This window comes from Convolutriloba macropyga, unplaced genomic scaffold (genome assembly GCF_964194025.1).
Source record: "Convolutriloba macropyga unplaced genomic scaffold, txConMacr16.3 SCAFFOLD_428, whole genome shotgun sequence".
NCBI classification, from domain to species: domain Eukaryota; kingdom Metazoa; phylum Xenacoelomorpha; order Acoela; family Convolutidae; genus Convolutriloba; species Convolutriloba macropyga.
In genome coordinates, this window is record NW_027449743.1 from 95651 (window position 1) to 122992 (window position 27342).

Below are 27342 nucleotides of genomic sequence, written 5' to 3' on the forward strand. Positions count from 1 at the left end.
GAGGATTAAATTCATTCATTGAACACCAAACCTAACATCAGAGCTAACCACTCTTTTAAATCTTAATTTATTTAAGCAAATTTTCATCACATTGACCTACTTAATAATTTAACTTCTAATTTTGCATTTTAAGTACCACGCTCAAATAGCCATAGAACAATGCGCACGGGCGGCTACTATAGCTATATACATCAGCACGTTGAAGCGGGGGCAAAACACACGCGACTGAACTATAGGGCGAAAAGAATTTGGTGCATGACAAAACGAAAATTGCAAAAAAGCCCTAGAAAAGGGTTGCTTAGGGTAAGGGCAAAAAGCTGAAATACCCTACGAATACATAACATGGCCAAAATAGAAAAATCAGGAATACGAATGTTTTCTGAAGAAAATGATAACAGACTTAAATATGAAGTAGTAATTAGGCTAAAAAATTTGGTATAAAGTAAATTTTGATTCCAATTTTTTCAGATAAATCTTAGAATTGTTTAACTTATGATCTCAGACGAAAATTTAATTTTTTTGTCCCTCAACAAATTACTGAATGCCACTTAAACTTCGTCGGTGAATCGCAGGCTTAAATGTTTAACAGTGAGGCGTAAGGATCTAGGATAATATAAGGCCTCCAGGGTTCACCTGTTAAACCTTTTTTGAGGATATTACCGACTAAGTATGCAAATATTAATCAATCATATTCAAGTAAAAAAGTTCACTGTGCTAGCGAAAAAAGTGGGTTCATTTTCACTTGCCTTACAACCTGCGCTGTCCTTGTTGAGATAGCTACATCTATAAAGAGGAGTTTTTGTGTGATGTTAGATTAGCGGTTTGTGTCATGTAGGGGTACGCTTGCCATGATTTGGTCTGACAATTGCACCAACTTTATTGGAGCGCAAAAAGAAGATATGGTAGGTATGGAAAAGTGGATTAGTGTCAGCATTTCATCTGAGCTTGTCATCAAAAATGTAAATTGTAGGTTCAATCCTCACAGCGCACCATATCAGGGTGATGTCTGGGAGATGTTGGTACGCAGTTGCAAGCGCGTGTTGAGTACTATTCTTTGCACTCGTCACCTCATGGATGAGCTGTTTTTTGTCATACTGCTTTTTGTCTCGTGCAGCATGCCTTGAATTCTGGACCGTTACCACCCGTAAGCTCCGATTCATGGTATTTGAAGGAATTAATACCTAACGATTTTTTTTAGAACATTTGGTGGGAATTCCATCCCTTGCCGCAAATAATATGTCTGACCATCACAAACGCTACATCCGTGCACAGTCGTGTGCTAACGCTATTTGGTACCATTGAACCAGGGAGTACGTACCGGCGCTGAAGCTGCTTTCCACGTGGCTAACACCTGCCTGGAAAAATCTTCAGACCCTCGACTTTTTCTTGGTTGTTGAAGAAACCAACCCTAGGGTTCACTACTCTACCGCTCGGATTGCAAAACACCGTTACCGCTCGGATAGCGCTGCACGCTCCGCGGCATTGCTTTTCAGCATCATCATCCATCATCGGGCTGGTGGCTGTCAGCGAATAATTAAACCAATATTAGTCAATCATATTCGAGTATTTAAATACATACAAAAATCGTTCCAATTTACGTAGAAATATCATAAAAATTATAACCTTATTTCAGGAAAAATAACCATGATTTGTACCGTTAGGTGGCTGTCGGCTTAAAATTTTTAGGCTTTCTAAACATCAGCTCACCGAATAGAAAACAAATTTGACGTCAATAATATCGGAATAGTCAAAACCTGTGGGCTAAGTTGTTCTTGTTACTCTGTACGTTTATGCTTATACGTTACTATTTATCGATTAAACCTATGTAATGTGTCTCATTAAGTTTTACATTGTTTATGAATTGAAATTCCTGGACTACAATTTGTTACCTAGATTTGTAGAGGAGGAAATGTCATAACGTCACTCGAAAAACCGGTCAAGTGAAATATTGCATGAAAAAGACCGCACGACCATTGTAACTGCTACAAATTTTTTGAGAGCAATTAATCAGCTATAGGCGAATCAATGAAATGGTAAAATAGCAATTGTGCAAAATAGCCTTTCAACACAACGGGATTCGAAGTTTCAAATAGCCAACTTCTTCTTGTCCCTAATTAACGCTATTGACTGTTCAAAATTAAGAGACTTGCAAATTTAGAAATGCTCTTAATTTTGAGTTGCACAAAATTGCGATTGCCCAAACTTGTATGGGAGTGCGAAAAAAGTTGCATTTTAACAACAGAGTGTTCAAGGCAGCAGATTATTTCGTTATGAGCCTGTAAACTACAGGTTGTTGTCGTTAAGATGGCACTAAGGTAAATCAAAACAATATTTCAGATAAAAAATTATCAATAGCGATGGGAATAAAATATTTTGAAAAATCCATGCAATTTTTAATGAGCATTTTGTGTGATGAAAGTTTTCAGTTTTCGCAGACAAACGACAAATCTTTTACTTCTTTTTTCCTTTCTTGCCCTTTTTGCCGCTCTTTTTCCCCTTTTTGCCCTTTCCACCTTTTCCTCCTTCGTCATCATCGTCTCCTTTCATAGCTTTTGCCCTCTTTTTACCCAGTGGAGTTTTCTTGAAGAATTCTGCAAACACATCCTCATCCCCTTTCATAACTGGGTCACGTGTTGAGAAAGGCGCTAAAAATTCAGAAGCTGTAATTGGTTTTTTCGCCATTTGACTCAATCGTCGATCTGTTAAAACTGCCTTGACAACTCCTTCAATTTGCCCTCCAGTGAACCCGTTGGCAACCCTGGCAAGTGTGCTCATGTCCAGTACCTGGGTGATAGTTCCACCGTATTTTGTGATCATATACCTCAACATTATCTGTCTGGATCCGTAGTCTGGCCTCGGTATCAAAATGATCTTCTGGTACAGACCACAAAGACCTTTCAGGTCACAATCTAAAGGTTTGCTGGAAGTTCCAACAAGAAGTAATCTATCTTCAGGTTTCCAGCCCTTTAGCGTTTTTGGCAAGTCTTTTTTCAGGCGTTTTGGATCTGAGGTATCAGTTTTAGGCACTTTCTTCAGGAAGGTTTTCTCGGCATCGTTGATAAAAATGACAGATGGCTGTAGTGCTTTTCCCACTTTCATGACCATGTGAATTAGCATAGTTAGACCAGATTTGCCAGGGTATTTTCCAGCTATAGTGTTAGCACTGAGGTCGAACAAGTTAGCCCCTGTCTCTGTACAGATGGCGTTGACCAGGTGTCGTTTTCCAACTCCCTCTGGACCAGTTAGGAGGACTGATTTCACGTGAGGCACCAGTTCATGTACCTATGTAACAAAATCAATGCCTAGTTGCGAGAAGTAGTACCTCACCCTATCGTTATGAAAAAAGCCAAAGAGACTGAGGAAGAAACAAAGTTTATTAATCAAGTTATGACCTAACTCCCTGTCCAATTTTTCTGTTCAGAATGTAATTGCGTCAAATTGTTCGGCTTGAATCCACACTACAAAAGTTGCCTATGAGAATGTATTCACATTATGATATGATGCCATAAGATGGATAAATATTAGTAATGCTGAACATTCGACTCAATTCTAATCAACGATGATGCAATACAAAGTTAGTTTTGGGCACATGATCTACACATGTGGGTTACCAATAATAATGACTCTCAAAAAAACTAGATCGTGAAATCATGATAACCAAATTGAGTCATCAAACGTCTGAAACAAACTCTGCGCATTACAACTCACAAAACTAATAAGAAAATATACTCAAAAACACCCCTTTTATCAGATCGCGAAGATAGAAGGGGTGTGTTTTTCCTGTAGTATATTATGTAGAGAAGTATAGTTTAGGTGACTCTGATGAAATCACTGAGAAAATCTGGCATTTGTCAAAAACCATGTTCGAGATGTGAGAATTTCGAGGTCACTTTTGCAGTGTGGCACGTAACCTTGTTTCAAAGCTGCAGTTTTCAATGTTAAAATATGATATTGTATATATGAAAATGTGGCACTGTGCAGAGATCCGGTATTTTAAATAATGCAAGTGAGTGTTTGGAGATAGAGATAGATACCTTCTGTGAGCCCATGGGTAGTATGCAGTACTCAGTCACTACTCTTCTGACGTCATGAAGAGACACCTGTGGTTCCACTTGTCTCTGTCTCAACACTGTTCCCACGTAGTTGAACTCCCCCAGGAAGTCCCCAATGTGTACTTTGGGGGGCCTCACAATTATGCCCTGCTCAACCAGCTCCTCGTACAGAGACTCAATTGATCTGAAACGCCATAAATTGCGGAGATTAAAAATGATATTTTTAAGGCCGTCAAACGAAATGGAGCAAATCCCTCATCAGCAATATAATTATGCGTTTTTGCTTCTGAAAAATACGTTGCCATTTTGCTCATTTCCAAATTTAAAAGGATTATTTTTGTGGTCAATGAAAGAGAATCAAAACAACAGTTCGCGCTTTTTTCCTACCAAATTGTTCAATGACCTCGAAACTGAATACCCGAGGACCAAATATTATTTTGCTCACACGGCAGAGAATTCAAAAAGCTGGCAAGTTTAGCCGCTCAAATAATAGTTGCATACACTTTTTTGAAAGAGGGGGCCAACTGATAACAGTTGCAAGTAATCCGATTCAATTAGTTCCATGAATATTGCTGTTTTTTTTATTTTTTTTTTTCAGAAAAACCTCGAAACCTTATTAGTTTATGATTTTAAGCATCACGTGATATGTAGCAAAGATGATTGGGTAGAGTACCTGTCTGGAGTGAGATCTTTTTCCTTCTTTCCCTTCTTTTTCCCACTTTTCTTTCCTTTCTTGCCCTTCTTGCCCTTTTTCTTCCCACTCTTCTTCTTCCCTTTCTTCCCCTTGTCCTTGTCAACTGCCATCTTCAAGTTCTTCAGCTCCTGTCTCATCAACTCATCCACCTATAAACAAGATTGATTAACTTTCACAATTCTCAAGCATTGGGGGGAAATGGTTGCATGTGTGGAATTGATAAATCATGGGTCCTTAACCCCTAGTTAAGAGAGAAACTTGGCTGTTGAAATACTAATTAATTTGCAAAGTTTCGAGGCCGATCTTGAGCATATTTGATAAGTAAACAAAGGAAGAACACATGAGCAATTTAAGTTGGTGTGAAATCTTATGTAAACAAAACACAATTAGCTTTGCAAAGTGATCAAGTTGTCAGAAATAGTCGGAATCAAACTCAGAGGTCATTAAACGGAAGAAACCAAGTATCAAAACGCCAGGAAAAAAATGGAACAGCTTGGGAAAAGCAATGCTTTTTTAATGAATGAATTCCCCCGAGTCCCAAAATGCACCCCTGAAAGCCTTTTTTGTATAATAAAAGCGCGAGTATTTATTCCCTATAAGTAGCTACAAGTTTGGGCTTACTGCTTAGTGTTTTCAGAAAGTTTATAATAGGTATGTTAACTAGGAAAAATTACTGCTAAAGAAGGGAGAAAAACAAAAGATTTGCTATGAAGGATTTGTCGGCCAAATTTATTGCATCTTTCCAAGACAAAGGATGTTTGTTTGCCTCCAACGATCACCCAAAGCATGGGGAATACAAATTAAAGACAAGGAAATAAAGTTGTTGTCACAAACCATACTGTGTGAATAAGCAAATCTAATTATATGTGAAAGAAAAAGGAATTACCAATAATTAGTTTTTCGAATGGCAGAAAAGATACTTTTAATCGTTAAAAACTGATACTTTTATAGAATAGTTCAGCAAGTGTTCGGATTTTGTGCACAACAATCAAACAAGCTTGAAACCATATTAAATTAAGTAAAAGAAAAGGATGGTTGAAGGGACATGCATGTAGAAATGAAAAGGAAAAGAAAACGATTTGAAAAAGCGTTAGCTTTTTATTGCAATAGTGTTTTGAATCCCATTGGAGGTGAACTAGTGAGAGTATTATTCAGAAGTGTTTTTGTATTTGTAAGATAAAATTGGCAGATACTTTGGGAATTAACGCATTTTTTGGTTTGAGTTCTTATATTCAAATTTTGTCAGTCAGGTTGAATTCATCAGGGGATTTACGGTTAAATCAAAGTGTCTAGTTAAAATCAGAGCTCGAAAAAAGTTTCACTACAATAGTTTTGGTAAGTACACAGTGGAGGAAATCATTGTTGTCAGGAAAGAGCGGTAACTGAAGTATTGGAGGTTTAAAAGAACAAAAAGATTGCAAAAGAGATTTTTTAGTGGAAATATAGAGCTATGAAGTGAGTTCGATGTTTGAGATGGGACTAATTATTGCCCTGAATTGTTCTAGAGAATAGAATAATCAGTCCAAAGGAGCACAGGGGCGGTTTGGAAGAATTTCTGATAGAAAGAAACTCAAGAGTTACAAAACCAAGCGTCCACATTTTTGCGACCACCCCGCAAGTCCTGAAAACCCTACTTCCTCAAGCCCGATTGACCTCAAATTTTAACTGGTGACTCTTTGGACAATTGCATATGCATTGCGAAAAAGAGCGAGCTTTTTCCGCCAATCCAAAGCTGTTTTATTTCGCTTCTAAAACAAAAAAAGAAGCGATAACTGAATTGTTTTATGTACTCCGACGAAAAAAGGAATGCTTTTACCAGAGTCAAAACTTCTACCCAACACCACATTTAAAAGTTCAGAAAGCAACTCAGTTATTGCTCAGTTCAAAGGTATTAACGCTGACGACTATTCTACTAAGAAAAATGCAAAAAGATCTAAAAATTCCTTGATTTTTCCACTATTGTGATCATAAGGAGAACTGTTCAAAAATGGTTGAAAACAGACATTGTAACATCACAAAGGGAAAGAAAGCATCCTTAGGACCAATCAAACATATCCATAGCTGTGAAAACATAAAAAGCTAGCTTGCATTTATAAATATTAAGTGACATAGCACATGATTTCTTGTGAATCCTGAAATTAGTAAAACAAGTAAACCATGGAACTCCGGTCATCTTAAGCAAACCTTTACTTTAGATGGCCAATATTCTACGCCCACTAACACGTTTTTATGTTAGGTCAAAACGTTCGAAATGAAACGACACGTTACATTTTGCTGATAAAAAACTGATAAGGTTGAGTACCCTCAAGCACAAGAAAAACCATTAGACGCGAGGGAGCGAGCCTGAGAAAAAGACTGATGAGGCTGAAAAACAACGGTTTGTTAGTCGAAATTAAGAGAAAAATCAAGTGGAGCAGTTGTTTCTCAGAGAGAAAATTGTAGTTGTTTAGTGGGCTCTTTGCGAAAGAACATAGTTTCGCAGTTGCAGTGTGTGATACTGCAAAGTTATTCAAAATTGTTGGCTGTGAAGATTATAAGTTGCTGGCCGCTAACATAGCTACTGGGAGGCAAAATTTATTTTAGTTATCAGGGATAGGAAGTAAAGTACGGATTGGTGGATACTTGCGGAGAGAGTGATTGAGTTGGTTTGATTCACTGTGAACCATTAATTAGTTTTGATAGAAAAATTCATTTTGATTGTTGAATTTACTCAATTAACTGTTTCTGGCTATAACATTACTTGTTGCTGGTATTACATATTTTGATTATTAATTCAATTATCCAGAGTTGAAGTTTTCAAGCAGCCGAGAGAGCAACATTTTTTGGGGACAACACCGTACACTCCCTACAACAAGAGGAACCACCAAACAAATCTTTCGGAATTTTGATAGAGTTTTGGGCGCTAGCCAGTCCCCAGCTAGAAGCGTTCTAACGACAAAAATATAAAATTCTACAGCATGAAAAAATACCCAATGCCAAAATACCCAATGCCCTTTTCCCTTTGATGTTTTCGTTCATTATTCCGATTACAAATTAGCACTCTGTATTTATTTACATTGGGTATTTTGTCCCGACACTGGAGAAAATATCTGTTCTGTTTCGCATTCGGTATAATTGTGGTTACTTAAAACTCTACTTAAGCAATTATTCAAACTTAAAGGCGCTTTATTACACTTGTATCCAAATAAAACATGTGAGGTCAAAAACTTTATCTAATCTGGCATGACTGTCAAACAGCTTAATTGTCGACTGTTCAATTTAGAGAAGTAACAATAACGTTTGAGGCGAAAAATTATGCTTCAGCTTAAGCCTAAAAACTAGTAAAACAGTCATATTAAGTCAATCAATAGAAAGAGTTTAGCTTCACCTGAATTCGGATCTCCTCTTCGACCTCCTTCCGCTTATCCAAAATTCTACAGTGGCGCTCCTGGGTGGGCTCTCTTGTTAAAAAGCGAGTTATTCAGAAGATTTGAATACGAGTGTGAAGAGAGAGTTCTGATAGACTTGCAACAAGTGCTCAAAGCTGGCGACTTCCGACGCAGATCAAGTCGAGGAACACCTTGACGATAGTCAGAACGAGATTACAAGATTTGTGGAACGGAGGAGATCGAGAGAATTTGAGCAACAGAGACAGATATTTCCAGGAGAGGGTAATTTTGGAAGACGGTCAGTGATTTTTCTCGGGACGAGGATCCTAACTCAGCGTAGTGGTGGAAGCACCCGAGCAGATAGATTGAAGAGCTTACTCAAACAGAGACGAGAAGAAGAACCGAGAAGTATAGCAACAGAAATTGAAACCTCAGAGGAGCATTCAGAGTAAAGTGAAGCAATTCGGAGAACAATGTCAGGTTTCGGATTAATAAAACAGTTTCCTTCGTCTGGATATGAAGTTTGGTACGACTGGCGTGAGTATTACTTAGATGTTTGTGAAGCTTTCATGTGGTCAGAAGAAGAGGTGAAGAGGTTTCTACCAGAAAAGTTGTGTGGTTGGGCTCGTGATGCTTTAAATTATTTGCCGCGTGGATTTTGGAAAACCGATCGAAGAAATCGTGCCTGGACTTTGTACTTCTTTCCTGTCCAGACTGTCCAATAATCCACAATTTTATGAGGACGCGTTTGAGAGATACTTGATAGAGAAAGAGGAAAACGAGAAAGCAGCTTTAAAGTATGAAATTGACAGACCAGTTTTTCTAAGTGACGTTGTTGACAGAGAGGAGTTACCGCTCCAAGAGCGGACACCAAAATCAGACAAAATGAAAGACGTTCAAGTGAAAACCGATATTATTGTCGAATCAGTGATGTACAAAAAACAGCAAAGATTTCTTCGACTAAACGTTGGTCTGCCATAAAAGCTGTAGGTTTCGGAGTAAAAGCAGTGCTTGACGAGAAGCCGATTGTCAGAGTCGGAAATCAAGGCAGGACTATAGAGTTGACTGACAGTTCGTCCGGTGTGGAGACTGTTGCTGATTCAAGCGTCATTGGTGGCAGTCGAAACTTTCGATCTGACGGAGAAACGGAGGAGCAGATTACGACAAAGACTAAATCTGAAGATGAACGGTTCAAGGAAATGATAGATCGATGTATTGCACGGTGGGACATTGGTAAAAACTTGAAATCTGTAGAAATGAGAAGTGAAGCACTCGAGGAAATTAATGACAGTGAGGTGGAGGACGATGCAAATTTAAGTGAAGACGATTTTAGCGATGACGACAGCTTCTTCGATAGCGACGATGAAAACAAATTTTAATACATGGACGACGATGTGGTCTTTCAAAACATTTATGAGCGGCATATTAACTCTATATCGTTTGAGTTGACTACCAAAAACAGTTGGAAAACAGTGCTCTAAAGGGTTGATAGCCTCTGAATACATCACGTCCGGTCCTTGCATGCCATACTTTGGTAAATGGATAGATGTTGGAGAAACAGCTATGCCACATTTTAATTTTGCTCAAAAAGGTAGTCCGGACACAGCAACAGAAGTTATATTTCGTGACAATTTAATTTGATTGACAAGAGTTCACGACAGGGTAAAGCCAGTATTGGGTCGCAGCACACTGAACACCTTAGTTTGACACGAACTTCATCTGAAGATAAATGTGAAAAATTACACGCAAATTTTGTAACCTTTCCAACAGACGATGCGTATTGTGAAGCAACCGGATGGATTTCCAGAATTCAGCAAAGAAGAAAAATTGACTACACCAGCAAAATTTGGCAAAAATTTTTTCACCAGGATCTAGGAAGAATGCGCAATTGTGGAAACAGACAAAAAAAAATTATGACTCAAACGTTGCCGCCATTGTTGGAGGAAACGCTTGTGCATTTGATTTCGAAGAGAATGTAGTGCCAGTAAACTTCAAGAGTTCTTTTTCGAAGCGAGATAATGAACAGAAACAGTCCTCGGATTTCGAAGTCAAGAAAGCAATTGAAACTGATTGGAATCAGTTGTCGATAGGCTTATCCGGCCAAGAAAAGACAGTTAAATATAAGGGGGAGGTGTCGTGTAGTTCTTCTCCGAGCTTGTTGAGGGGGAGTGACGATCAGAGAAGTCTGGAATTGGAGAACCCTGAGTTGTGCATCCTGTTGTTTGGAAAACAAATAATCGGTAGGAAAGAGAAGTTGAACAAACTGAAATTGAAGTATCAGTCGTCCAGAGAAGTTTGGCGCAAGCGAAAGAAAAAGTCAAAGAATGAGAATGGAGGCGGTCATCCCTTCAAGCATCGGAGGAAGAAAGAAGCGTTGACAAAGTCGGTAAAGTTGAACTGTCTGATGTGAGAGCAAGTAATTGTGATCTGACGATGCTGCTCTTACGAATGTGAGTTCGTATGCCGTACATTAAATTAGAAGCTCATAATGGAATCAACAAATCTGCTGTTAATACTGAAGTGCATATGCTCTAAAGAAAAAAAAACTATTGGAAAAATATGGCCTGTTTGATTGCAATGTTCGGAATTGGGTTAGGATTAGACAGAGTTTGGGTTCTTTGTACAGGATTATTGTGATTGTGAGCTTGTTTTTGGCCAGTTTTTGTGTTCAAAACGATTGGTTGACTGAGGGACTCATATATATGATCATGCTTATATCTTCTAGTTATTATCTAACCACTAATCGGTGCTCTGGGCATTTCCTAACTTTCATTTACTTGGAGCTCTATTTAAATGGTTCACACTAACTTAGGTTCACTATTTTACTGAAAAACGCTCTGTGCAAAGGAGAGGGTGTGCTAGTCCTAAATGAACAATGGATTTTTTATTATTCGGGAGAATAATAGTCTAGCAGGGAGAGGTGTGGAATTGATAAATCAGGGGTCCTTAACCCCCAGTTAAGAGAGACTCTTGGCTTTTGAAATACTAATTAATTTGCAAAGTTTCGAGTCCGATCTTGAGCATATTTGATGAGTAAACAAAGGAAGAAGACATGAGCAATTTAAGTTAGAGACTTTTAATCGTTAAAAACTGATACTTTTATAGAGTAGTTCAGCAAGTGTTCGGATTTTGTGCACAACAATCAAACAAGCTTGAAACCATATTAAATTAAGTAAAAGAAAAGGATGGTTGAAGGGACATGCATGTAGAAATGAAAAGGAAAAGAAAACGATTTGAAAAAGTGTTAGCTTTTTATTGCAATAGTGTTTTGAATCCCATTGGAGGTGAACTAGTGAGAGTATTATTCAGTAGTGTATTTGTATTTGTAAGATAAAATTGGCAGATACTTTGGGAATTAACGCATTTTTTGGTTTGAGTTCTTATATTCAAATTTTGTCAGTCAGGTTGAATTCATCAGGGGATTTACGGTTAAATCAAAGTGTCTAGTTAAAATCAGAGCTCGAAAAAAGTTTCACTACAATAGTTTTGGTAAGTACACAGTGGAGGAAATCATTGTTGTCAGGAAAGAGCGGTAACTGAAGTATTGGAGGTTTAAAAGAACAAAAAGATTGCAAAAGAGAATTTTTAGTGGAAATATAGAGCTATGAAGTGAGTTCGATGTTTGAGATGGGATTAATTATTGCCCTGAATTGTTCTAGAGAATAGAATAATCAGTCCAAAGGAGCACAGGGGCGGTTTGGAAGAATTTCTGATAGAAAGAAACTCAAGAGTTACAAAACCAAGCGTCCACATTTTTGCGACCACCCCGCAAGTCCTGAAAACCCTACTTCCTCAGGCCCGATTGACCTCAAATTTTAATTGGTGACTCTTTGGACAATTGCATATACATTGCGAAAAAGAGCGAGCTTTTTCCGCCAATCCAAAGCTGTTTTATTTCACTTTTAAAACAAAAAAAGAGGCGATAATTGAATTGTTTTATGTACTCTCGCGAAAAAAGGAATGCTTTTACCAGAGTCAAAACTTCTACCCAAAACCACATTTAAAAGTTCAGAAAGCAACTCAGTTATTGCTCAGTTCAAAGGTATTAACGCTGACGACTATTCTACAAAGAAAAATGCAAAAAGATCTAAAGTTTCCTTGATTTTTCCACTATTGTGATCATAAGGAGATTTGTTCAAAAATGGTTGAAAACAGACGTTGAAACATCACACAGGGAAGCAAAGCATCCTTAGGACTAATCAAACATATCCATAGCTGTAAAAACATAAAAACTAGCTTGCATTTATGAATATTAAGTGACATATCACATGATTTCTTGTGAATCCTGAAATTAGTAAAACACGTAAACCATGGAACTCCGGTCATCTTAAGCAAACATTTACTTTAGATAAACTACAGCGCATGGCCAATATTCTACGCCCACTATTACGCTTATATGTTAGGTCAAAATGTTCCAAAAGAAACGACACGTTACGTTTTGCTGATAAAAAACTGATAAGGTTGAGTACCCTCAAGCACGAGAAAAACCATTAGACGCGAGAGAGCGAGCCTGAGAGAAAGAATGATGAGGCTGAGAAACAGCGGTTTGTTAGTCGAAATTAAGAGAAAGCTCAAGTGGAGCAGTTGTTTCTCAGAGTGAGAAAATTGTAGTTGTTTAGTGAGTTCTTTGCGAAATAACATAGTTTCGCAGTTGCAGTGTGTGATACTGCAAAGTTATTCAAAATTGTTGGCTGTGAAGATTATAAGTTTCTGGCCAGTAACATAGCTACTGGGAGGCAGAATTTATTTTAGTTATCAGGGATAGGAAGTAAAGTACGGATTGGTGGATACTTGCGGAGAGAGTGATTGAGTTGGTTTGATTCACTGTGAACCATTAATTAGTTTTGATAGAAAAATTCATTTTGATTGTCGAATTTACTCAATTAACTGTTTCTGGCTATAACATTACTTGTTGCTGGTTTTACATATTTTGATTATTAATTCAATTATCCAGAGTTGAAGTTTTCAAGCAGCCGAGAGAGCAACATTTTTTGGGGACAACACCGTACACTCCCTACAACAAGAGGAACCACCAAACAAATCTTTCGGAATTTTGATAGAGTTTTGGGCGCTAGCCAGTCCCCAGCTAGAAGCGTTCTAACGACAAAAATATAAAATTCTACAGCATGAAAAAATACCCAATGCCAAAATACCCAATGCCGTTTTCCCTTTGATGTTTTCGTTCATTAATCCGATTACAAATTAGCACTCTGTATTTACATTGGGTATTTTGTCCCGACACTGGAGAAAATATCTGTTCTATTTCGCATTCGGTATAATTGTGGTTACTTAAAACTCTACTTAAGCAATTATTCAAACTTAAAGGCGCTTTATTACACTTGTATCCAAATAAAACATGTGAGGTCAAAAACTTTATCTAATCTGGCATGACTGTCAAACAGCTTAATTGTCGACTGTTCAATTTAGAGAAGTAACAATAACGTTTGAGGCGAAAAATTATGCTTCAGCTTAAGCCTAAAAACTAGTAAAACAGTCATATTAAGTCAATCAATAGAAAGAGTTTAGCTTCACCTGAATTCGGATCTCCTCTTCGACCTCCTTCCGCTTATCCTCTTTGATCAGTTCAATGTCGTGCTTCTGACTGAAGTTGAGACTCTCATCTCTAGTCTTCCAAACTGCATCATAGTCATTCGATGCCTCCTTCACATTCGGCAGAAACTTACTCTCCGCCATCTTGAATCCCGCCTCTTCCTCATCATCATCTCCCCCTTTCCCCTTCTTCCCCTTTTTACCCTTCTTTCCTTTCTTCTCCTTCTTGTCTTTCTTCCCACTTTTCTTCCCCTTTTTCCCTTTCTTCTTGTCCCCGCCCTCCTCTTTCTCCTCCAGTTCCTTGGCCAGCTCAGCAGGATCCTTTTCCTGGAATATTTTGAGGGATCCACCCTCGTCTTCCTCTGGGAAGTCTGGGAATTTTCCAGTGGCGTCTCTGGTCTCAATAAACCACTCCCGGATGCTCTCTTGGAGTGTTTCTTTCATGTCTGGTCCTTCCACCTCCCGAATCTTCTGCTTGATAGAGATTCTCGCATTCTACGCAAACAGCAATCATACACAAACTACATACCACATATAGCCATAGTTCGGCGGCTATATTTTAACATATTACAAGATAACCTAAGTCTATAAACCATTTACTGCACTTACTTCGCACAATTCGATATTAGTGTCTAATGTAGAGCTAAACTAGATGTTGGCTATTTATGTTTCATATTTCTTTTTTCTCGCAAAACCTGTTTTTCGAATTAAAACAGAAGCTGAATTTTTTCCCTTCAAGCAAACTTTGACTCTCTTAACTGTTCACTGCAGAAAGCATGAGCTTCTTTGCATTTAAAACCATCCAATTTCTCAGTATAACCAAGGTAGCGCCATAACGTCAAAGGGGTCTGGGATCGCTAACTTCACCCTGGAACAGAAGGAAGTTAAGGTATAGAAACAAAATTACTTCAGATCAGATCAACTTCGAGGTACGAAGAGCAAAAGAAGTCTGGAAAAGAAGTCTGGAAATTGAGATGCAAGAAATATGATCAGAGGTTATTTTGACCCGCAACCTCAACCTGAGAGGACAACAACGCGGGAAATTTTCTTAGATTTCTTAACTCATTACACACTGCAAACACTTGAACTCCGATTGTAAATATTTTATACATCAATAATATACAATTCAGTTGCGTATTATTCATACTTTCTATTTCAATCAAATTGAAATATAATAATCAATCAAAAAGATTTAACGTAAAAGACTAATCATGTTTTTGTGCAGACCCAGCAAATCACTTAAGACACTCTAAAGACGAAAAAGAAATTTTTATCAAATGAACTATTGAATAAAAGTGAAGTTTTCCCACCTGATACTCCTGTTCATTGGTCTCCTGTGTAGTCCTTCGTTTGTCCTCATTCCTCAATGCAGAGTACTGTGCTGTGTTCTTGTATGGTGGCTCAGGGGCAGGTATCATGTGGATGAACATCATCTCCTCCTCCCTCTCCCTCCTCACCCTCTTCCTAGCTGCGAATCCCTTCCACACCTTCTGCACCCGGATGGCAGCCACCTCTGGGTCCAGAGTGGGCACTCCTCTCGCTGCTGCCTCGTTCTCTTTCTCTTCTTGTTGTCTAAAAATTATGTTGTCCGAAAGCCAGTGTAACCAGCATGAACCGTCGCTGAATTACTAGCTGGACTAAACTATTTCAAAATGTTCATAGAAAAAAATCCATAAATATTGAACGTTGCCAAATAAATGATCCCAGGTGCAGGCCTTGAATCTACAAAATATTCAAAACAAGACATTGAAAAGAATGACGGGAAATAAGACTAAATGGAACAATTAACTTAAATATTACTTCCAAAGAAATTTAATTTGTAAGGAGGAATTAATAGTAAAACGAATGAATGATGCGCTCATTTAAGTTTTTTTTTAAAAAAATCTAATGACACTTGTGACGTGTACCTGATCTCTCGCATGAATTTAGCCCTGAGTCTGCCCTGTCTGGCCCTCTCGTGCACCTGTAGGACCTGGATGGCATCCGAGATAGACATCTTGTACTCGTCCCCCTCCTTAGCCTCCCCCGCCCCAATCCTAGCCAGAATACTACTCAGCATCTTCTCACGCTCACGCAGCACCTACAATTACAACACAGACCTACAAGTTGAGACAATTTCAAATTGAGCTTCACTTGTTTCGAATCTGAAATTTCATCAGAAAGATTATGATGGGAGTTAAGCCAAAATGTTTTATCACTTAAGTAAACAACAAGTGTTGAGTACCAACAAAGAAAACAATCGATACAATTAGCGAGCATAAATTTATCCAACAACATTTTATTCTATATGATGTCAAATTACCAAAGGGTTCATTCTCTTCGTTTGGGTTTACTGCTCAAAGATTATCCATATTTTCATTTTTCGTATGGCCTTTAAATTCATCTTCAAAAATTTCGAAAGAGCGAGCAATACTAACAATAATAACTTTTTAAGATTGGCATCCTTTTATAATCTGTAAGTCTATCGAAGCGTACAGTTAGGACAAGGGCGATTGTTAGGGGGTCCAAGCAGGTGCAAACTACTGTGAAAAAAGACCAGTACTGGATTCGAACCAGCATCTCTTACTTGCAAGCCTGGTGGGCTGCCCATTTACACCAACTGATCTTAAGCTCTCGAACTTGGGCATCTCTTTTAACCCATTCTCACGTTCTCTCTTGTTCCTCAAGGCTTCATTTCTCTATCCAAGTATACGTTAAACAAGTAGAGCTTCTTGTCAAGCTTATCTTATTCACAATTTACACTAGGGTGTTCTCGCTCAACCTTCTAACAGCGATGTAGAGACCTTAGTTCTTTCCAGGGTGTAGTATTTGGGGATAGGCATCTCCAAGTCAGCAGGGGTTAACTTCATGTCCTGTAGGATATCGTCCAGGTACGTCACTTCGTGGAACTCCAACCCAACTAGTTCGTTTTTCAATTCCAGCACTCGTCCAGTCACTCCATCCAGCAAGTGTCTCAGCAGAATTCGCTTCTGGGGGTGCACTACCTGGTCATAGCACTGCTCCAGTTTGCGGAATATTTGGATATACTTCACCTGAAACATAACATCACTATTACAGATCCCAGCCTATGAGATTCATGGGAATTTAGGCATTTAGGTAGCAATAACCAAAAATAACAGCTCTTTATCAAACAGCATGCATTTTTAGGCATCAGAAACTTGCTTCATAAATTAGTCTGCTGTAATTACAAAACTGAAATAATTATCACTTTAGTTGAATCTTAACCGACTTTTGTGTGGCATTTCAGTTGCTATAATACAAAATTATTGACTTCAGTAATGAAATTTATGAAAGTTGGTTCGTTATAAAAAAAAGGAACGAAACCAACACAACTAGCATGTAATTCATCTGCACTAAAATTTTGCCGAAATTGGAATCACACCACATAAATTCGCATTTACATTGACGCGCATCGGCTGACATAGACACGTACTTCAACGCTCCGACCCACATTTCGAGGTACGGAAACACATGCTCAAAGGTTTCTTTTTGTTAACTCATTTTTGCGCACCGATGCATTTCCCATAAAAAAAGCACGATAGTAGTAGTAGGTGAGCAGAGCTGGGGGGGTAAAAGGATGTACCTATGTATTAACATTAGGTATAGCCTATTTTCGTCCAATTTCCAAAGATGTACCTAAAAAGAGAGTGAGAACAATAGACCTGTCATCTTATCGTAATTACCCAGGGGTAATTATCTTAATTACCCCAGGGAAATGCATCCGCTCTAATGCACTTCAGCTAATCTTATCTACTTAATAAAATTCATCTGCGGAACTTTTACTTTCAAACTTTTCATTTACGCATAACTTTTTCGATTATCAATTTTTTTTTAATTTTCGATTATTAATGAAGTTTTGTTTTCAATAATTTCAAATTATTGGAAGTTTTTCGCAAAAGCTTCTTAAAAGCTTTTTTGAAAATTTAAATTTTTTTTTCAATTTTTTTTTACTCATGATGTGAAAGCATGCAAGAAACCGATTTTTTGGCATTTTCTTTTGGTAGTTTCTGTTTTTTTTCCTCGGTAGTTTCAGTTTCAAAAACCCGAAACCGTTAAAAAAAATTGTATATAAAGTTGTTCTAATAATCGGTTGAAATTTTTTCACACAGATTTCAAAGAAAAATACTAAAACAGAGAAAACCATCACTGAAAATTTTTTTGTTTTTTTTTCGTAGTTTCAGATTCTGAAACGTCAAACTAAAAATTTTTTTTTGGTCGAAAATGTATACTACAGTAAAACTTTAGAGGGTATTTTTCGAAGTGAAGTTCAATGGTGGTAATTTCACAGTCAATTATAGATTATGGGTTTGGGTTTTTTGTAGTTTTAGTTTCTCAAACCTCAAACTACAAAATAGTTTTATTGAGAATGGTATGCTATATCAACTCTCTATATGTTGTTTTTAAACAAAGCATTTGATAGTGACTTCTTTAACTCCTAGAAGTTACATTTTTTGGTTTTTTCTGAAGTTTCAGCTTCTGAAACCTGAAACCTCAAATTATTTTTTTTGGAACTGTTTGTTACAGTACATCTTTATAGCGTAATTTTTAACGCAGAATCCAATGGGCTTAATTTAAAAGTCGTGAAAAGAGGACAAATTTGTTTTTTTTTTGAAGTTTTGGATTCTGAAACTTGAAACCAAAAAAAGTTTTTGGTAAAAAATATTCAATTCTTGTAAAAAATACCCTATTCTTGAAAAAATGAAAAAACCAATTTCATACCAAAAAATACCAAATTCTTGGCAAAAAATACACAATTCTTGCCAAAAACACCCAATTCTTGTCCAAAAATAGCCAATCGTTGTCAAAAAATACCCAATTGTTGCCACAAATTACCGAATTATTGCCGAAAAACCAAATTGGCAAAATTCTAAAATCTTGAAAAACAAACACTCCATTATTGTGAAAAATGCCCAACTATTGCCAACAGATCCCAGGTCTTGGTGAAAAACACCCAATTCATGGCTCAAAATATCCAATATTTGTCAAAAACACCCAAATGTTACCCAAAAAATATCAAACTGTTGCCAAAAAAAAACAATTCTAGCCCAGGAATATCTGTTTCTAGTCATGAGTTATACAATTCATAGCAAAAATACCCATTTATTACCAAAATCTACAAAATTTTTGCCAAAAATACTTAATTCCTGCGAAAAGGAACCCAGTTCTAGTAAAAATAAACCAATACTTGCCACACAGACACAAGTCTTGCCAAAAATACCCATTTTTACCACAAATTAGCAAAATCTTGTCAAAAAATACTCAAATTGTAACCAAAATAACAAAATTTTATCAAATATTTATCTAAAATATATCAAAAATTAGACAATCTTGCAATCATCCGTTTTTCTCTAATTTCTTATCAACAATCCAATTATTTAGTGACCTTAAAACATCAACTTTTGAGATCATCTTTTGTACAGACGAATCTTCTCAGGTGATCGATATAGGTTTAATGAGTACAAATTTGTCACGAATTTTTTTGCTATTGTACAGAATTAATCGTTAAAAGTACTACTTCCTACTGAGTTTTACGTCATACTATCTTCTCAATTAAGAACAATTACGTGATCATTTTTTGTAAGAGGGCCACTGACATCTTTGAAACAAAATTTACTCCAGTTACGTCATATGATTGCTGCAATTAGGGATACCTATGTATTGTATGGGGTCACTGAACTCATGTGAACAAAAAATAACCCTTACTACTTACGATATTATTCCTATTTTGTCAAAGCATGCACAGCTCACATGCTTGAGGTCTTACTCATAGTATTGTAATAATTACCTCACTATTGCGTCATAATGATGTCATTTTTTATTGTAGTGCACAAAACAAAAATTCAACTCATTGCGCTTATTTTGGTTCTCTTCAACAACTTAGCTTTAGTTAGACTTTTTCATTTTTTTTCGGAGACAATTTTAATCTCCTTTTCCTAAAAACCTAAGTTTTCAGTTATAAACCTTTCAGTGGAGATTCATCTCTAGGGCATCTTCCTATTTCCCATTCCAGGTAAGTCACCTCTGTTATAGAATATGAAAACAGACCAAAAAAAAGAATAATGGGCTATTATAATCATCGTACTCATTCGCAAATAGCATTTTATTTCTTCAGAGAGAAAGTTTTTTTCAATATCTGTATTTTCAATTTATTTAGGAGTTCAACCGTCGCCACCTAAAAAAGGCTGGAATAATGAATATCAAATCTGTGAAATTGAACAAAAATCTTAAGGCCCACTTGTTCTTCCCCGATTTCAATGATGATGTAGCAATTATAAAGCAGAGGAAGACGTGCTTCGGCTGGGTAGCTGAACCTCCATTCTCCATTCCGAGGCAGCTTCTAGTCTTCATTATTGCAATCGAGATTTTGCCAGAAGTCTCTGTTCCATACAAACAGACAACTGTAGACTTCTACGAGAACCACATCGAAAACAAAACTTTACAAGTCTCAGACAACATGGAACTGAGCAGATCAGTCCGTGCACAATTTTGTGATTATGAGTTGTCCTATAGACCAATGTATGAAAATCAATTAGGATTTTTTGAGGAGGAGAGAGAACTTAAATTTCTCTGGTGTGTGTCTGACGAGTATGACAATTTGCAGGAGCAGAAACCTGATCGGGATTGTGACGAGTGGGAAAATGGGTCATTGACAGGGAGTATGATTGCAATTATAGAAGAAGAGAACGCACTTGATCCCAAGCTAGACATCAAAAAATCTGACCAGGCAGTCCCTTTTGCGTGTTTTTCTACAGACACTGGACAAGATGCATTGAAAGAAGTACAGGGAGCATCGAGTGTTGAAAATACTTCACTCAAGTCTGCCAGAACCATCCTTAGTACTGTACTCAATGATTATACAGATTACCAAGATCATATTTTATCTAATGATGCAAGTGAAAAAATATCTGAAAAAACTTCCCTCAAATCTGAGCAACCAGCGTCTTGTACACAAAAGACTGTCAAGAGAAGGGCTCCTGCTGTCAATAACCCTGGAAGAGTGGGAAGTAAAAATTCAGATGATGATGAAAACGAAGACAGCATGTCCTCCATCGTGCAAATTGAGACGAGCTGTTGAGTTGTATAGTAACTAAAATAACAGGCTCAGAAGTTATTTCTTTGACTGATTATCTGTTTGTAATTCCGGTATAATTTCAGATCCAAAAACTATTATTTTCTGAGGTGACTAATTGACTGTTTAATTTGTAATATTCTCTTTTACACTCGGATTTTACACGCTGAATTTGATGTATGCTTTTGAATTGATACTTTGATAATATAATTTATTTGAGTTTTACAAATGCATTTTCGAAATTAACTTTTATTTAAAGTTCAATTTTGAATTAAAATTTATGTCAAAAAATGCCTGTTTTTGTAATATCTGTTTTTTTTCTCAAAAATGGCGGTTAAAGACGAAAAGGGCTGGTTTTCATAATGTTTTCTCAAAAACGCGGGTTTTTTTGGCTTCTGCAATGAACTCCCGGCAGCTGATACTGGATGATGCAAAGCGATTACAGTGATAATTTCGAAGCAAACTCCAGCAGCAATTCTTCCCATCAGAATATAGCAATAAGCGTGCTGCCTTTGATAATAGATTACCTGGTCATTAAAAAGAAGAGGTTTTGTCAGGAATTTTTAGAAATAGTTACTCATACAAACCTTTAAGTATAGTATTTACAGTTTTTTTTTAAAAAAAAGTTGAAAACCTTTTGCATAATTTTTACTGTTTTGAAAAAATTCGTTTTTTTTTACAAAAGGTTTCTCTTTCCATTTTTCCATTTGTCAGTTCTTTAAATTTTTTAATGTGAAGTTTTGAATTGAATCATTTTTTTAAATGAAAATCTTTTTTACTATAATGATTTTTTTAAAAATTGTTGTGTTTTACACAGTTTTTAAACAAAAATGTAAATCTTGATGTTTCTTTATTTTTTATTTTAACTTTTTTTCTGTTTTTGAATTTTTTTTTGTAAAAATTTAAATTTAAGTAACTTTTTTTTGAAAAAGCAAAGTTTTACTAGAATAATTTTTCTTTCAAAAATGCCGTTTTTTACATAAGGTTTTAAACAAAAAATGCAACTTGTGTTGTTTTTTATTTTTTTTATTTTTCCTTTTTTTTTGTTTTTGAATTTTTTTATGTAATATTTAAAAAATTTTTTTTCGAAAAATTTTATTTTACTAAAAAAATTTCTTTCAAAAATACCGTTTTTTACATAAGGTTTTTAAGAAAAATGCAACTTGTGTTGTTTTTTTATTTTTCTATTTTTACTTTTTTCTGTTTTTCAATTTTTTAATGTAAAAAATGAAATTTAATTAATTTCCTTTTTGCAAAAAAACAAGTTTTACTAGAATAATTTTTCTCTCAAAAAAGCCGTCTTTTACATAAGGTTTTTAACAAAAAATGCAACTTGTGTTGTTTTTTTATTTTTCTATCTTTCCTTTTTTTTCTGCTTTCGAATTTTTACTAGAACAAGTATTACTAGAATAATTTATCTTTCAAAAATGTCTTTTTTTACATAAAGTTTTAACCAAAAAATGCTATTTTTGTTTTTTATTTTTCTACTTTTTCAGCTTTTGAATTTTTTTAAAAATTTTTTATTGAATTATTTCTTTTTCTTAAAAAAAGTTGTTTTCTAAAACACTATTTTTTCAAAAATGACGTTTTTTACATTTTGTATTTAACAAAAAATGTGAATTTTGTTGTTTTTTACTTTTCTGTTTTTCCTTTTTTCAGTTTTGGAAGTTTTTTTTGTAAAATTTTTAATTTAAATTTTTTTTTTGAAAAAATATTGTTTTAGTAAAACAATTATTTTCAAAATGTCGTTTTTCGCATTATATTTTCAACAAAAAATGTAAGTTTGACGTTTTTTCTTATTCTATTTTTCAATTTTTCAGCTCTTGATGTTTTTTGCAATTTCTTTATCAAAGCAGAAAATTGTAAAAATCAATGTATTACAATTTTTACAAAAATCAATTATTTATTACAATTATTTATTACAAATTAATACACTTATTAATAAAATTTGCAGAAGTCTATAACAAATCAAGCTTTTGATGACAAGCATATTTGTTTTAATTTTTCATTTTAAACAATTACATTTTTATTGATATCATGTTCTTTTTGAGAAATTCCGATTTATTCATCGTCTCATGATAAACATACTTCAGAGTAAACCCCGGGGTACCAGTGTCGCGTGGTGACAATTACTGGCTTCAAGCATCCCTAGCGTGCATCTCTGGATGTTGTTTGGAAAAAAAAGATCGTTGGGCGCGCAGAGCGCGCCTCGCGGCAGAACCGCGATCAACGATCTTTTATTTCCGAACAACATCCAGAGATGCACGCTAGGAATGCTTGAAGCCAGTAATTGTCACCACGCGACACCGGTACCCCGGGGTTTACTCTGAAGTATGTTTATCATGAGACGATGAACAAATCGGAATTTCTCAAGAAGAACATGATATCAATATAAATGTAATTGTTTAAAATGAAAAATTAAAACAAATATGCTTGTCATCAAAAGCTTGATTTGTTATAGACTTGTGCAAATTTTATTAATAAGTGTATTATTTTGTAATAAATAATTGTAAAAAATAATTGATTTTTGTAAAAATTGTAATACATTGATTTTTACAATTTTCTGCTTTGATAAAGAAATTGCAAAAAACATCAAGAGGTGAAAAATTGAAAAATAGAATAAGAAAAAACATCAAACTTACATTTTTTGTTGAAAATATTATGCGAAAAACGACATTTGGAAAAAAATTGTTTTACTAAAACAATATTTTTTCAAAAAAAAAATTTAAATTAAACATTTTACAAAAAAAACTTCTAAAACTGAAAAAAGGAGAAACAGAAAAGTAAAAAACAACAAAATTCACATTTTTTGTTAAATACAAAATGTAAAAAACGTCATTTTTGAAAAATAATGTTTTAGAAAACAACATTTTTTAAGAAAAAGAAATAATTCAATAAAAAATTTTTAAAAAAATTCAAAAACTGAAAAAATAGAAAAGAAAAAATCAAAAATAGCATTTTTTGGTAAAAACTTTATGTAAAAAACGACATTTTTGAAAGATAAATTATTCTAGTAAAACTTGTTTTTGCAAAAATAAATTATTTAAATTAAACTTTTTACATAAAAAACTTCAAAAACAGAAAAAAGGAAAAATAGAAAAACAAAAAACATTACAAATTGCTTTTTTTGTCAAAAACCTTCTGTAAAAAACGGCATTTTTGAAAGAAAAATTATTCTAGTAAAACTTGTTTGTTTAAAAAAAATTAAATTTTACATAAAAAAATTCGAAAGCAGAAAAAAAAGGAAAAATAGAAAAATAAAAAAACAACACAAGTTGCATTTTTTGTTAAAAACCTTATGTAAAAAACGGCTTTTTTGAGAAAAAAAATATTCTAGTAAAACTTGTTTTTTCAAAAAGTAAATTAATTAAATTTCATATTTTACATTAGAAAATTGAAAAACAGAAAAAAGGAAAAATAGAAAAATTAAAAAAAAACACAAGTTGCATTTTTTGTTAAAAACCTTATGTAAAAAACGGTATTTTTGAAAGAAATTTTTTTAGTAAAACAAAATTTTTCGAAAAAAAAATTTTTAAATATTACATAAAAAAATTCAAAAACAGAAAAAAACGAAAAATAAAAAAATAAAAAACAACACAAGTTGCATTTTTTGTTTAAAACCTTATGTAAAAAACGGCATTTTTGAAAGGAAAATTATTCTAGTAAAACTTTGTTTTTTCAAAAAAAAATTAATTAAATTTAAATTTTTACATAAAAAAGTTGAAAAACAGAAAAAAGGAAAAATAAAAAGCAAAAAACAACACAAGTTGCATTTTTTGTTAAAAACCTTATGTAAAAAACGGCATTTTTGAAAGAAATTTTTTTTAATAAAACAAAATTTTTCGAAAAAAAAATTTTAAAATTTTACATAAAAAAATTCAAAAACAGAAAAAAAGGAAAAATAAAAAGTAAAAAACAACACAAGTTGCATTTTTTGTTAAAAACCTTATGTAAAAAACGGCATCTTTGAAAGAAATTTTTTTTAATAAAACAAAATTTTTCGAAAAAAAAATTTTAAAATTTTACATAAAAAAATTAAAAAACAGAAAAAAAGGAAAATAAAAGATAAAAAAACATCAAGATTTACATTTTTGTTTAAAAACAGTGTGTAAAACACAACAATTTTTTTAAAAAAATCATTTTAGTAAAAAAGATTTTCATTTAAAAAAATGATTCAATTCAAAACTTTTTTGATAAAAATGGGATAGTAAAAGAACATTTTTTTCAAAACAGTAAAAATTATGCAAAAGGTTTTCAACTTTTTTTTTTTAAAAAAACTGTAAATACTATACTTAAAGATTTGTATGAGTAAGTATTTCTAAAATTTCCTGACAAAAATTCTTCTTTTAAATGACCTGGTAATCTATTATCAAAGGCAGCACGCTTATTGCAATATTCTGATGGGAAGAATTGCTGCTGGAGTTTGCTTCGAAATTATCACTGTAATCGCTTTGCATCATCCAGTATCTGCAGAAGCCAAAAAACCCTCGTTTTTGAAAAAACATTATGAAAACCAGCCTTTTTCGTCTTTAACCGCCATTTTTGAGAAAAAAAACAGATATTACAAAAACAGGCATTTTTTGACATAAATTTTAATTCAAAATTGAACTTTAAATAAAAGTTAATTTCGAAAATGCATTTGTAAAACTCAAAAAAATTATATTATCAAAGTATCAATTCAAAAGCATACATCAAATTCAGCGTGTAAAATCCGAGTGTAAAAGAGAATATTACAAATTAAACAGTCAATTAGTCACCTCAGAAAATAATAGTTTTTGGATCTGAAATTATACCGGAAATACAAACAGATAATCAGTCAAAGAAATAACTTCTGAGCCTGTTATTTTAGTTACTATACAACTCAACAGCTCGTCTCAATTTGCACGATGGAGGACATGCTGTCTTCGTTTTCATCATCATCTGAATTTTTACTTCCCACTCTTCCAGGGTTATTGACAGCAGGAGCCCTTCTCTTGACAGTCTTTTGTGTACAAGACGCTGGTTGCTCAGATTTGAGGGAAGTTTTTTCAGATGTTTTTTCACTTGCTTCATTAGATAAAATATGATCTTGGTAATCTGTATAATCATTGAGTACAGTACTAAGGATGGTTCTGGCAGACTTGATTGAAGTATTTTCAACACTCGATGCTCCCTGTACTTCTTGCAATGCATCTTGTCCAGTGTCTGTAGAAAAACACGCAAAAGGGACTGCCTGGTCAGATTTTTTGATGTCTAGCTTGGGATCAAGTGCGTTCTCTTCTTCTATAATTGCAATCATACTCCCTGTCAATGACCCATTTTCCCACTCGTCACAATCCCGATCAGGTTTCTGCTCCTGCAAATTGTCATACTCGTCAAACACACACCAGAGAAATTTAAGTTCTCTCTCCTCCTCAAAAAGTCCTAATTGATTTTCATACATTGGTCTATAGGACAACTCATAATCACAAAATTGTGCACGGACTGATCTGCTCAGTTCCATGTTGTCTGAGACTTGTAAAGTTTTGTTTTCGATGTGGTTCTCGTAGAAGTCTACAGTTGTCTGTTTGTATGGAACAGAGACTTCTGGCAAAATCTCGATTGCAATAATGAAGACTAGAAGCTGCCTCGGAATGGAGAATGGAGGTTCAGCTACCCAGCCGAAGCACGTCTTCCTCTGCTTTATAATTGCTACATCATCACTGAAATCGGGGAAGAACAAGTGGGCCTTAAGATTTTTGTTCAATTTCACAGATTTGATATTCATTATTCCAGCCTTTTTTAGGTGGCGACGGTTGAACTCCTAAATAAATTGAAAATACAGATATTGAAAAAAACTTTCTCTCTGAAGAAATAAAATGCTATTTGCGAATGAGTACGATGATTATAATAGCCCATTATTCTTTTTTTTTGGTCTGTTTTCATATTCTATAACAGAGGTGACTTACCTGGAATGGGAAATAGGAAGATGCCCTAGAGATGAATCTCCACTGAAAGGTTTATAACTGAAAACTTAGGTTTTTAGGAAAAGGAGATTAAAATTGTCTCCGAAAAAAAATGAAAAAGTCTAACTAAAGCTAAGTTGTTGAAGAGAACCAAAATAAGCGCAATGAGTTGAATTTTTGTTTTGTGCACTACAATAAAAAATGACATCATTATGACGCAATAGTGACGTAGTTATTACAATACTATGAGTAAGACCTCAAGCACGTGAGCTGTGCATGCTTTGATAAAATAGGAATAATATCGTAAGTAGTAAGGATTATTTCTTGTTCACATGAGTTCAGTGACCCCATACAATACATAGGTATCCCTAATTGCAGCAATCATATGACGTAGCTGGAGTAAATTTTGTTCCAAAGAGGTCAGTGGCCCTCTTACAAAAAATGATCACGTAATTGTTCTTAATTGAGAAGATAGTATGACGTAAAAGTCAGTAGGACATAGAACTTTTAACGATTAATTCTGTACAATAGCAAAAAAATTCGTGACATATTTGTTCTCATTAAACCTATATCGATCACCTGAGAAGATTCGTCTTTACAAAAAATGATCTCAAAAGTTGATGTTTTAAGGTCACTAAATAATTGGATTGTTGATAAGAAATTAGAGAAAAACGGATGATTGCAA

General features: G+C 34.7%; 1 protein-coding gene across 1 annotated transcript in view; it reads right to left on the reverse strand.

Annotated features, from left to right (window-relative positions):
* Nucleotides 1-2331: 2331 nt before the first annotated feature.
* LOC142355294 (dynein regulatory complex protein 11-like) overlaps nucleotides 2332-27342 on the reverse strand; it is a 33380-nt gene continuing 8369 nt past the window's right edge. The window contains exons 2-8 of the mRNA XM_075407504.1: nucleotides 16448-16696; nucleotides 15572-15744; nucleotides 14975-15236; nucleotides 13647-14159; nucleotides 4726-4895; nucleotides 4035-4236; nucleotides 2332-3282 (exon numbers count right to left, since the gene is read on the reverse strand). Of these exons, the coding sequence (XP_075263619.1) occupies nucleotides 2452-3282; nucleotides 4035-4236; nucleotides 4726-4895; nucleotides 13647-14159; nucleotides 14975-15236; nucleotides 15572-15744; nucleotides 16448-16696 (2400 nt within the window). The 3' untranslated portion in view covers nucleotides 2332-2451. The remainder of the gene's footprint in view (nucleotides 3283-4034; nucleotides 4237-4725; nucleotides 4896-13646; nucleotides 14160-14974; nucleotides 15237-15571; nucleotides 15745-16447; nucleotides 16697-27342) is intronic.